At 40.5% G+C, this 12,108-nt stretch overlaps 1 protein-coding gene across 2 annotated transcripts in view; it reads right to left on the bottom strand.

Annotated features, from left to right (window-relative positions):
* AOAH (acyloxyacyl hydrolase) overlaps positions 1 to 12,108 on the bottom strand; it is a 211,271-nt gene that overhangs the window by 30,936 nt on the left and 168,227 nt on the right. For both annotated transcript variants that reach the window (XM_077491659.1, XM_077491660.1), the window contains exons 12-14: positions 10,058 to 10,149; positions 7,123 to 7,205; positions 4,145 to 4,181 (exon numbers count right to left, since the gene is read on the bottom strand). In XM_077491659.1, the coding sequence (XP_077347785.1) occupies positions 4,145 to 4,181; positions 7,123 to 7,205; positions 10,058 to 10,149 (212 nt within the window). The remainder of the gene's footprint in view (positions 1 to 4,144; positions 4,182 to 7,122; positions 7,206 to 10,057; positions 10,150 to 12,108) is intronic.

Genomic DNA, 12,108 nt, shown 5'->3' with positions numbered 1-12,108 from the left:
CCTGGGTGCAATAGAGTTTGAAAAAGAGATACAAAATTGTATTCAGGTTATAAGCAGTGACGGTGCCATGAAATCCAGGAACTGCGTGAGTAGCGCTGGGGATGCAGAAAATAGGGCAAAGCTTAGTTGTCCAACACTGTTTAAACAAGGCAGTTCAGCTGAGATGTGCACTGGATCTGAGTGGACATTAGGCAGATATTTGGTGTAGTGCACTGAATAAACATGAGGGAATTTTCGCACATGCCCTGGAGAAAAGGGTGCTGAGAGGTTAACGCAAATGTGCTGGGCATGGAGAGGATAGTTATGGGCTGTGGACTGGCTGTTGAAGGATAACCACACACAACCTGAAGATATAAGCAGAAAGCTTGGTGGTTAAAGCACATACTTTGCTAACTGAATGCTGAGGGGTTAACCTACATGAGCTAAGTACTGGCTGCTGAGAGGTTAACACATATGCCAGAGGACTGAGCACTGAGGTGACCATGCACATGAGCCAAGTTCTGGGCTTTGAGGGGCATCATATATAAGCAATGGGTACTGGGGGATTAATGCACCTGAACTAGGGATGAATTTTTGGGCATCTAAAGTGGGAAAACTATCACACTTGGGTTTGATAACCCAAAGAAAATGATATGGAGGAAGCTTTAGATGGATATAGGAATAAGAATTACAAGCTGACACTCTAAATGGTATTTATATGAAGGCATTTATTGGCCCTTTTTGTAATGCCAGAGCTTTGAAAATGTAATACATGCATTATAATAATATACTGTATTACTTGCAGCTAAATTCACATGGAGGGCTTTGCAGAGGAGAATCAGGGATTAAAATCAGTATCCAGGAAAATTGAAGAAGGTTATTCCCGAACAATATAGATGATTGGGATTGTATCAGCAACAATGCATTCTACGAAAATTGGAGGAAGGATACTTAACCTCTAGAGATCCGCGCTATAGCCGAATGACGGCTACAGCGCAGACTTGCTTTGCCGGGACGTAGTCCCGTGCACGAGCAGCCTGCGCGCCCCCTGAGTCTATGAGACTCGCCTGATCACAGATCGGAGCAAGGGGTCGATCCCGACCCCTTACCACGTGATCAGCTGTCAGCCAATGACAGCTGATCATGTGATCGCAACAGAGCCGGTCACCAGTGGCCGTGATTGGGACATCAGTCCCGATCACGGCCAGATCATCAGTGCCCACCTGCCCCCTGCCAGTGCCACCTAAGTAGGGGAAACAGTGAAACACATTAGTGCCACCCATTAGTGCCCACAGTGCCACCTATCAGTGCCCACAGTGCCACCTATCAGTGCCCACAATCTGCCGCAAAAACAGTGCTGCACCTGAGTGCCACATATCCGTGCCCACCAGTGTCATTTACCAGTGCCCATCAGTGCCCAGCAGTGCCACCCATCAGTGCCCAGCAGTGCCACCTATCAGTGCCACCTATCAGTGCCCATCAGTCCCATCTATCAGTGGTACCCATCAGTGCCCATCCGTGCCACTCATCCGTGCCACCCATCCGCGCCACCCATCCATGCCCATCTTTGCCCATCAGTGGCGCCTTATCTGTGCCCATCAGTACTGCCTTATCTGTGCCCATCGGTGCCACCTTATCTGTGCCTATTAGTGCCACCTTAACTGTGCCTATCAGTGCCCAACAGTGCAGCCTATCAGTGCCCACCAGCGCCGCCTCATCAGCGCATTTCAATGAAGGAGGAAAATGACCTGTTTGCAAAATTTTATAACAAACTATTAAACATGATTTTTTTTTTTTTGCATCTTTTTTTGTTTGTTTAGCAAAAAATAAAACTCCCGGCTGGAATTAAATACCACCAAAAGAAAGCTCTATTTGTGGGAAAAAAATGATAAAAATGTCATTTGGGTACAGTGTTGTATGCCCGCACAATTGTCATTCAAAGTGCATCAGCGCTGAAAGCTGAAAATTGGTCTGGGCAGGAGGGGGGTTTAAGTGCCCAGTAAGCAAGTGGTTAAACTGAAACATGCCGGGGTCAGGTCACTGTTGGTTGATGCTCATGCTCTTGAAGAAGATCACATACGATGCTTATAAACTAGGTAATTAGGTTTAATACTTTATCTGTTGCAACTTCAGTCTGGTTAATGCACATGTATTGCAGATTGGTCACTAATGGATTCATTCACATACTCAGCAGGTGTAAAGCTGGCTAGAGCGCCCCATGTACTAGAGCAGTGGGCCCCAACCCTGTCCCAACCCTGTCCTAAAGTACCCCCAACAGGCCATGTTTTGGGAATTTCTCTTAGAGAAAATAGCTGTCCAAAATACCAAACCATTGACTGTTTTAAAGCACCTGTGCAAAGATAAAGGGAAACCTGCAAACATGGCCTGTTGGGGGTACTTGAGGACAGGATTGAGAACCCCTGTACTAGAGGGACCATCTCCCTATTTGTATGGATACTAGAGAGTGATGTGTGTGTACTGGGAATGGGATACAGGGGAGAGACCCAAGTGGGGGTTCTCTCTGGGGAAAGACCAGTGTGTTTGCTGGTGATGAGATCTGATTTGTGCATTGTTCATCGTGAGACTCTTTATCTGCCGACTCTTGTCCAGCTAGGGAAATCCTTACAGACCGTTTGTATCCCCATATCCTGGGGAAAATCAAGACTCTATGACAATATACAGTACAGTAGGCATGTATGTTTACTGGTTCACACACTCAACAGCCACCTGTTGGAGCATGTAAAAATCGTATGAGCCAGTAAAAAAAATGTTTAATTGCAGGGGAATAAAACTCAGATTTTAAAGTTAAGGATTGTAATGTTTTCTGGCTTACATTAGCAATTTACAGATGGATTTTAATTGCTGCCTTGGGTACCTATTAAAGGTAAACCTTTCAATAATTAAAAGTAGCTGGCATGGCTTACAGTAGCTTGCTGAGTGCCCAAAGTACCAAAGCCCAGAATGTTCTAATAATCATATCTCATTTCTTATTTTCAGAGAAAGTCAAGGGATGATCTGCAAAATTTGGGAAGGTAATAGGTAGTGCTTTATTTGATCTCCATATTATATCACCCCAGGTTTGGGACCCATATGGTACTCAAGACGCTATATGAGTTATATGAAGGACCCTAGATGTGTTTAAATTCCACACATGATGCCAATTTAATTACTCTTAGATACTACATACTAAAGAATGAAGTGTACTTGCTGGACCCAAATCGTTTTTAGGAAATAGGATTAAATGAATAAAAACATTTTTTAAGTCTGGGCTTTTTTTTTTTACTTCTGGCTCCAATAAACAGTTAAATCCACTAAATGCAGACGATTATAACTCAGGTGCCTTGTATTGAACATCAAACCATGACCTTTGTCAGTAGTGTATTTTCATTATTTTCAGTTTTATAGTGGCAGAATAATGTTGAGTAGCACATGGTGTAGTGGGTAGAACTCACGCCTAGCTGTAAAAAGGGTCCCTGGTTCAAATCCCAACCATGACAATACCTGCCTGGAGTTTGCATGTTCTCCCTGTGCCTGCGTGGGTTTCCTCTGGGTACTCCGGTTTCTTCCCACACTCCAAAGACATGCTGGTAGGTTAATTGGCTTCTGTCCAAAATTGGCCCTAGTATATGAATGTGAGTTGGGGACCTTGGATTGTGGGCTCCTTGAGGGTAGGGGCCAATGAGTGTGCAATATATGTGCATACATTGATGGCGCTATATGGGTACCTTAAATAAATAGGGAAAACCCACACTCACTCAGGTTGAACTGTATGGACTGGTGTCTTTATTCAACCTTGCTAACTATGTAAGACTATGTACACAGTCTCAACCCCAGTTTGTCATTTACACAGTGCCCTCCCTGGAAAATCAACTCAATACATTTAATGCAGATTAAATTAAATTGGAACTCAAAGCAAGCAGCTAGATACACAGGCAAAAACATATATGGCAATGGTTTACCTACCAGAGGATATGTAATGCAGCTTGTTCTGATAGTTTTGTGATCCAGGCACCTCTGACAGACATAACAGCCAGATCCTAAATCTCTAAGTGCTGTGCAGCAAAGAATGTCTGTCAGCAAGGTGCATTGGAGTGTCATTCAGTGGTCTTAATGACACACAAACACATGTAGCATGTTTTTTTTTTTTCATTTTAAGTAGAATTACCTTTTTAAATAATTCTTTAAATTGCCTGCTGAGCCACCTGTCAAGAAACAGAAGATATTATGAATACACATTAAATTGAATGCACAACTCCAAAAAGCTCGTAGTGTTTGGTACAGTGTATATATTTAAAATTCTTATATGTTCCCATATAGGAACTGGTTTTAACTTTTTTGTACTCAATAATATTGTAAGATATTTATTTGTGTTCCTGAGATGTTTAATCACCTTTTAAAGTTTCACATTCCACATTGAAAATGATTTTCTATATAGCCATGTGGTTACACAGCCCTACTAATCCCTTGTTGTTTGCTGCATGCTTCAAGATGTATTAGAAGCCGGTTTGTTTTTTATGTTTTTTTTTTGCAGTTGTTTAACCACTTAATAACCGGCCTATAGCCGAATGACGGCTACAGGGCGGTTTCTTAACTCTGGGAGGCCGTCATATGACGTCCTCCCAGAATTCCGCTCTCGCGCGCCCCCTGGGGCACGCACTCGAGAGTATGGACCCGGCGCATCACGGATCACGGTAAACGGCCGCTCATAGCGGCCGTTTACCACGTGATCGCTCCGTCAAATGACGGAGTGATCACTTGTAAACAAACCGGCGTCATGTTATGACGCCGGTTCCTCCCTCCCCCTCTCTGTACCGTTCGGAACAGCGGAGGGGGAAGAGATCGGTGTCAGCAGCGATGTGGGCTGCATCTGCAGTGCCCACATCGCTGCTCACCGAAAATTAACCCCTATATTCCCTGCAAATACTCTGCAATACCCTGCCATTACTCTGCAATACTCTGCAATACTCTGCAATACTCTGCAATACTCTGCAATACCCTGCAATACTCTGCAATACTCTGCAATACCCTGCATTACTCTGCAATACCCTGCAATACTCTGCAATACCCTGCATTACTCTGCAATACCCTGCATTACTCTGCAATACTCTGCAATACTCTGCAATACTCTGCAATACTCTGCATTGCCCTGCAATACCCTGCAATACTCTGCAATACTCTGCAATACTCTGCAATACTCTGCAACACTCTGCAATACCCTGCAACGCTCTGCAACACCCGCCAATACCCTGCAACACTCTGCAATGCTCTGCAACACTCTGCAATGCTCTGCAACACCCACCAATACCCTGCAACACCCACCAATACCCTGCAACACCCGCCAATACCGTGCAACACTCTGCAATGCTCTGCAACACCCTCCAATATCCTGCAATGCTCTGCAATGCAATACTCTGCAACGCCATACTCTGAGATACCCAGCCATAGTCGGTGATACCCTGCAATACCCAGCCATAGACACCGCCCCCCTCCTGCCGCCCTCCGGTGCTTCTACCGACTCGCCAATACGATCAAATCCAGAATCTTTTTTTTTTTTTTCAGGCTTCCCAACTTATAGGTGAGATGCGGGGTCTTATTGACCCCATATCTCACTGTAAAGAGGACCTGTCATGCCATATTCCTATTACAAGGGATGTTTACATTCCTTGTAATAGGAATAAAAGTGATCAAAAAATTTATTTTTGGGGAAAAAAATGTCAAACTAAAATAAATAAAGTAAAATGAACAATAAAATATATATATTTTTTTTAAAGCGCCCCTGTCCCCATGTGCTCGCATGCAGAAGCGAACGCATACGTAAGTCCCGCCCACATATGAAAACGGTGTTCAAACCACACATGTGAGGTATCGCTGCGAACGTTGGAGCGAGAGCAATAATTCTAGCCCTAGACCTCCTCTGTAACTCAAAACATATAACCAGTAAAAAAAAAATTAAATCGTCGCCTATGGGGATTTTTAAGTAGCGACGTTTGGCGCCATTCCACGAGCCTGTGCAATTTTGAAGAGTGACATGTTGGGTATAGATTTACTCAGTGTAACTTCATCTTTCACATTATGCAAAAATTGGGCTAACTTTACTGTGTTTTTTTTTTTTTTTAAGCACAAAACAGTTTTTTTTTCCCAAAAAAAGCATTCGAAAAATTGCTGCGCAAATACCGTGCGAGATAAAAAGTTGCAACGACCACCATTGTATTCTCCAGGGTGTTTTCTAAAAAAACATATATAATGTTTTGGGATTCTATGTAATTTTCTAGCAAATAAATGATGATTTTTACATGTAGGAGAGAAATGTCAGAATTGTCCTGGATGCTCCAGAACGCCTGATGGCGCTCCATGCATGTTGGGCCTCTGTATGTGGCCACGCTGTGTAAAAGTCTCACACATGTGGTATCACCGTACTCGGGAGTAATAGAAGAATGTGTTTTGGGGTGTAATTTGTGGTATGCATATGCTGTGTGAGAAATAAACTGATAATATGACAATTTTGTGAAAAAAAAAAAAAGTAAAAAAAATCTTGATTTTGCAAAGAATTGTGGGAAAAAATGACAACTTCAAAAAACTCATCATGCCTCTTACTAAATACCTTGGAATGTCTTCTTTCCAAAAGGGGGTCATTTGGGGGGTATTTGTACTTTTCTGGCATGTTAGGGTCTCAAGAATTGAAATAGGCCGTCAGTACTTCAGGTGTGATCAATTTTCAGATATTGGCACCATAGCTTGTGGACTCTATAACTTTCACAAAGACCAAATAATATCCACCAATTTGTACTTATTTTTACCAAAGATATGTAGTGGTATAAATTTTGGCCAAAATTTATGAAGAAAAAATTACTAATCTGCTAAATTTTATAACAGAAACGAAGAAAAATTCATTTTTTTACAGAATTTTCTGTATTTTTTCTTTTATAGCACAAAAAATAAAAAACCCAGCGGTGATTAAATACCACCAAAAGAAAGCTCCATTTGTGTGAAAAAAAGGACAAAAATTTCATATAGGTCCAGTGTTGCATGACTGAGTAATTGTCATTCAAAATGTGAGAGCACCGAAAGCTGAAAATTGGTCTGGTTATTAAGGGTGTTTAAGTGCCCAGTGGTCAAAATACTTCAATACAGAAAAATGTATACCATTTCTGGATATGTTCTGGTAATCCCTGTGGTTACACCGGTTTCGGTTTCTTAACTTCAGATATAATGATTGTGTCGATCCTCTGTAAAATACAGAGTTCAGTTAGGAAAATTAAAAACAAAAGAGAAAAAGTCATCAGAAACTATGCACAGATCATGTGTAATGGGTTATGAAATATGGCATTTCTTTATATAGTATTACATATCAAATAAATGTGTATTTAAACCACCAATTAGAGTTGTCAATTTTAAGCCTGACACAAATGACAGGAATATCTGCCAACTTCAACTGCAATTCTCAAACTGCAGGCTCAATTCATTATTTTTAATACATTTTTTAAATTAATAAAGTTTAATACTTCTTATGGAGGAGATTGCAGATACTAATAGCCCTAAATAGGGAAACCATATTTTATTGTTCAGAGTATTGCAATAAGCGCTGGAAGCTTCTTGGCTGCAGTAATACTGCTTTACTTTCATGGAGAAACATGAACAAGGAGCATAGAAGTACATGCACTGAGATAGACAATACATCCTGTTATATCATAGAAAACGTGAACTATACACTATAATACTGCAGTGCCCCCTGCTGCATAGATATGTATAATGTATATACATAGTTCAGTTTATGTAACTTGCTGTTTCTTTTCCAACATATGTAACATTAAGGCCCTTGGTTGAATTAATAGCTCTTTCTCCAACTATTTCAGTAAATGCTTACAAAACATTATACCGAAGGAGAAATGGTATAAGAAGCTATCTTTTTAAATCCCATTACAAAATTAATAGCTATGGATACATATTCATGAGGAAACAGAAAGTGTTGACAGGCCTGCAGATGGGTTCCATGTGGCTCCTGTAAGAAAGTGTTATATAATTTATCGTATAATGCTAAATGAAAAAAACACTGTTACTTCACTCCCTACCTCCCAACAACCGCCTAATCTCTGTCTGCTGCTTTAATACTTTCTTCACTCTCTTGCTGCTCAAGGCATTGCATTTTCAGTATTGTTGTATATTAAATACACAGAGACACTGCAGTTATGAATTGGTACCTAAATCCCTGATCCCAAACTCCTCTTTATTTGAAAAGACAGTAAAGGCAAAGTTACCTAAAATTGCAGTTTCTATGTAGAGGTTATTTTAATGTGATAAGCATTACATACCATATATACAGTATCTCACAAAAGTGAGTACACCCCTCACATTTTTAAAAATATTTTATTATACCTTTTCATGCGACAACACTGAAGAAATGACACTTTGCTACAATGTAAAGTAGTGAGTGTACAGCTTGTATAACAGTGTACATTTGCTGTCCCCTCAAAATAACTAAACACACAGCCATTAATGTCTAAACCACTAGCAACAAAAGTGAGTACATCCCTAATTGAAAATGTCCAAATTGTGCTCAAAGTGTCAATATTTTTTTGTGGCCACCATTATTTTCCAGTACTGCCTTAACCCTCTTGGGTATGGAGTTCACCAGAGCTTCACAGGTTGCCACTGGAGTCCTCTTCCACTCCTCCATGACAACATCACAGAGCTGGTGGATGTTAGAGACCTTGTGCTCCTCCACCTTTCATTTGAGGATGCCCCATAGATGCTCAATAGGGTTTAGGTCTGGAGACATTCTTGGCCAGTCCATTACTTTTACCCTCAGCTTCTTTAACAAGTCAGTGGTCGTCTTGGAGGTGTGTTTGAGGTCATTATCATGTTGGAATACTGCCCTTTGGCCCAGTCATGCTCTGCTTCAGTATGTCACAGTACATGTTGGCATTCCTGGTTCCCTCAATGAACTGTAGCTCCCCAGTGCCAGCAGCACTCATGCAGCCACAGACCATGACACTCCAACCACCATGCTTGACTGTAGGCAAGACACACTTGTATTTGTACTCCTCACCTGGTCCCCAACACACGCATGATACCTTCTGAACCAAATAAGTTTATCTTGGTCTCATCAGACCACAGGACATGGTTCCAGTAATCCATGTCCTTAGTCTGCTTGTCTTCAGCAAACTGTTTGTGGGGTTTCTTGTGCATCATCTCTAGAAGAGTTTTCCTTCTGGGACCACAGCCATGCAGATCAATTTGATGCAATGTGTGACATATGGCCTGAGCACTGACAGGCTGACCCCCCACCCCTTCAATCTCTGCAGCAATGCTGGCAGAACTCATACATCTATTTCCCAAAGACAACCTCTGTATATGGAGCTTAGCACGTGCGCTCAACTTCTTTGGTCGACCATGGTGAGGTCAGTTCTGAGTGGAGCCTGTCCGTTTAAACCTCTGTATAGTCTTAGCCACTGTGCTGCAGCTCAGTTTCAGGGTCTTGGCAATCTTCTTATAGCCTATGCCATCTTTATGTAGAGCAACAATTCTTTTTTTCAGATCCTTAGAGAGTTCTTTGCCATGAGGTGCCATATTGAACTTCCAGTGACCAGTATGAGAGAATGAGGGCCGATAACACACCTGCTCCCCATTCATACCTGAGACTTTGTAACACTAACGAGTCACATGACGCTGAGGAGGGAAAGTGGCTAATTGGGCCCAATTTTGACATTTTCACTTAGGGGTGTACTCACTTTTGTTACCAGCAGTTTAGACATTAATAGCTGTGTGTTGAGTTATTTTGAGGGGACATAAAATTTACACTGTTATATAAGCTGTACACTCACTACTTTACATTGTAGCAAAATGTAATTTCTTCAGTGTTGTCACAGCAAAAGATGTAATAAAAGATTTCCAAAAATGTGAGAGGTGTACTCACTTTTGTGAGATACTGTATATTGTTACCTAACAAATGTTAGGTAACAATATATTTCAGTTATTTTTCTTCCTTGTGTGTATATGCTTATGAAGAAAGAATGATGGGTGAAATACATGCTCATACAGTTATGGTATGACATGATGTCTTCGATATAAATTGTCTTACCCAATTGTGGAATTCTCAAATCCAGTGCCCATGGAGAACTGAGGCCAGTCAAATTCATTAGAGATAGTAAGCGCCATGTTTGAAAAGGTATCCTAAAAAAGAAAAGTGTATATATGTGTGTATGTATATATATATATATATATATATATATATATATATATATATATATATATATATATATATATATATATAATATTAGTCAATATAGTGATCCTGTGTTTTAATATTAGTTCACAAAGCATATATAACATTTTTGATTGATTTTTCTCTGCATCAGGGTAAGAAACCTATTATTGTCAGCCCCCCCCCCCCCCCCCCACATACCTACCAGAGCCTCATCTCGATCTAGCGCTGTGCTCAAGAGCAACGTCTCTCTCCACTCTCTCCCTCCTCAATGGACTCAATAAGAACAGCGGGAGCTATTAGCTCCTGCTGCTGCCAGACAAATCCTGTGACAAGGAACTGAGGGGTGGGCATGAACATGGCTCATGATCAAGCCTACACATGTGCCAGCATAGGAAGTCCTATGGTGGCACATGGAGAAGAGGAGGAGCCCAGAGTACCGGCGGGGGACCCCAGAAGAGGAGGAACAGGGTTGCTCTATTCAAAACCATTACACAGAGCAGGTAAGTATGACATGTTTTTGTTAAAAAAAATACTTTACAATCACTTTAACCCTAAGTATAAGGTGCTGGCAATTCAGCATTCAGAGTAAATATGGCCATAGACACAAGATCAAGGCTGATGTGCTTACATATTTGACAATAGAACACAAGATTTTACTTAAATCAAAGCAACCTTTTTCCTTCCAGTGATGATGCCGTCATCATTTATCATGTGTTGAAGCTATCTCTCAGACATCCAGATTTTTTTCCTAATGCCAAAATGGGCAATGATCATCTAATGACTATATAGTGCCTTGAAAAAGTATTCATACCCCTTGCAATTGTACACATTTTGTTATGTTACAACCGAAAACGTAAATTTATTTTATTGGGATTTTATGTGATAGAGACTAACACAAAGTAGCACATGTGCCACTTTGTGTTGGTCTATTACATAAAATCCCAATAAAATAAATTAATGTTTTTGGTTGTAACATGACAAAATGTGGAAAATTTCAAAGGGTGTGAATACCTTTTCAAAGCACTCTAGGTACTTTTAAAGCAGAGCAGAAACAATCAAAACTAGATTACCTCATGTTGCCCTTTCTTTGCCAAAGATTGTCAATAGTATTGCCATTACTTCCTATTGCAGAGTTGGCTAAATGCTATTTACAGTAATCTTTGATTGCTGAGTGGTCAAAATATGCTTACAGCAAACATATTGCATGTGCAGACCATATGGTTTGTACAAGCTAATAAATAAAACGTAAAAGCACTTATTGAATTCCCACAATGCATTGGAAATCACATAAACCTCTCAACAACAAATACATATCATACTCTTTAAATATATCTCAGTGTTTAAAAAAAAATTATGGCTAAATTCAGTTGCTTTATGAAGCTGAAAAATGTTTTTCATGCAGAGTATATCATACTGACAACTTAATATTTTAGATATAAGAATAGCATTGGTATGCAATGAGGGGTCTCTATTAGTTGTCTTTAAAAGGGAAGTTATAGAGTGAGTATTGCTTTTAAGTTTATACATGAACATTTTCCTGAAAGTAATTTTGACATTACTTTTGTATTTTTATGTACTTATTTTATTTAACATACAGTTTTACTTTCATGAAAGAAAACAAAATGGTCTGGCTTAAGCCTTGTACGAGTTCTTTTCACACTGGCCACACTTATGCCCCATACACGCGGTCGGAAATTCCGACGGAAAAGGTCTGATCGGATTATGTTGTCGCAAAATCTGATCGTGTGTGGGCTCTATCGGACTGAAATTCCGATAGAAAAAGTTTGAGAGCTGGATCTAAAATTTCCCGACAACAAAATCCGATCTGACTTTTTTCCGATCGTGTGTAGAGAATTCCGACGCACAAAGTGGCACGCATGCTCAGAAAAAATATGGAGACGAAAGCTATTGGCTACTGGCCTCTA

This window comes from Lithobates pipiens, unplaced genomic scaffold (genome assembly GCF_037356315.1).
Source record: "Lithobates pipiens isolate NorthernLeopardFrog02 unplaced genomic scaffold, aLitPip1_a1.2 Scaffold_19, whole genome shotgun sequence".
Lineage (NCBI taxonomy): Eukaryota > Metazoa > Chordata > Amphibia > Anura > Ranidae > Lithobates > Lithobates pipiens.
The sequence above is the reverse complement of the archived record's forward strand: the minus strand, read 5'-3'. Positions and strand labels throughout refer to the sequence as shown.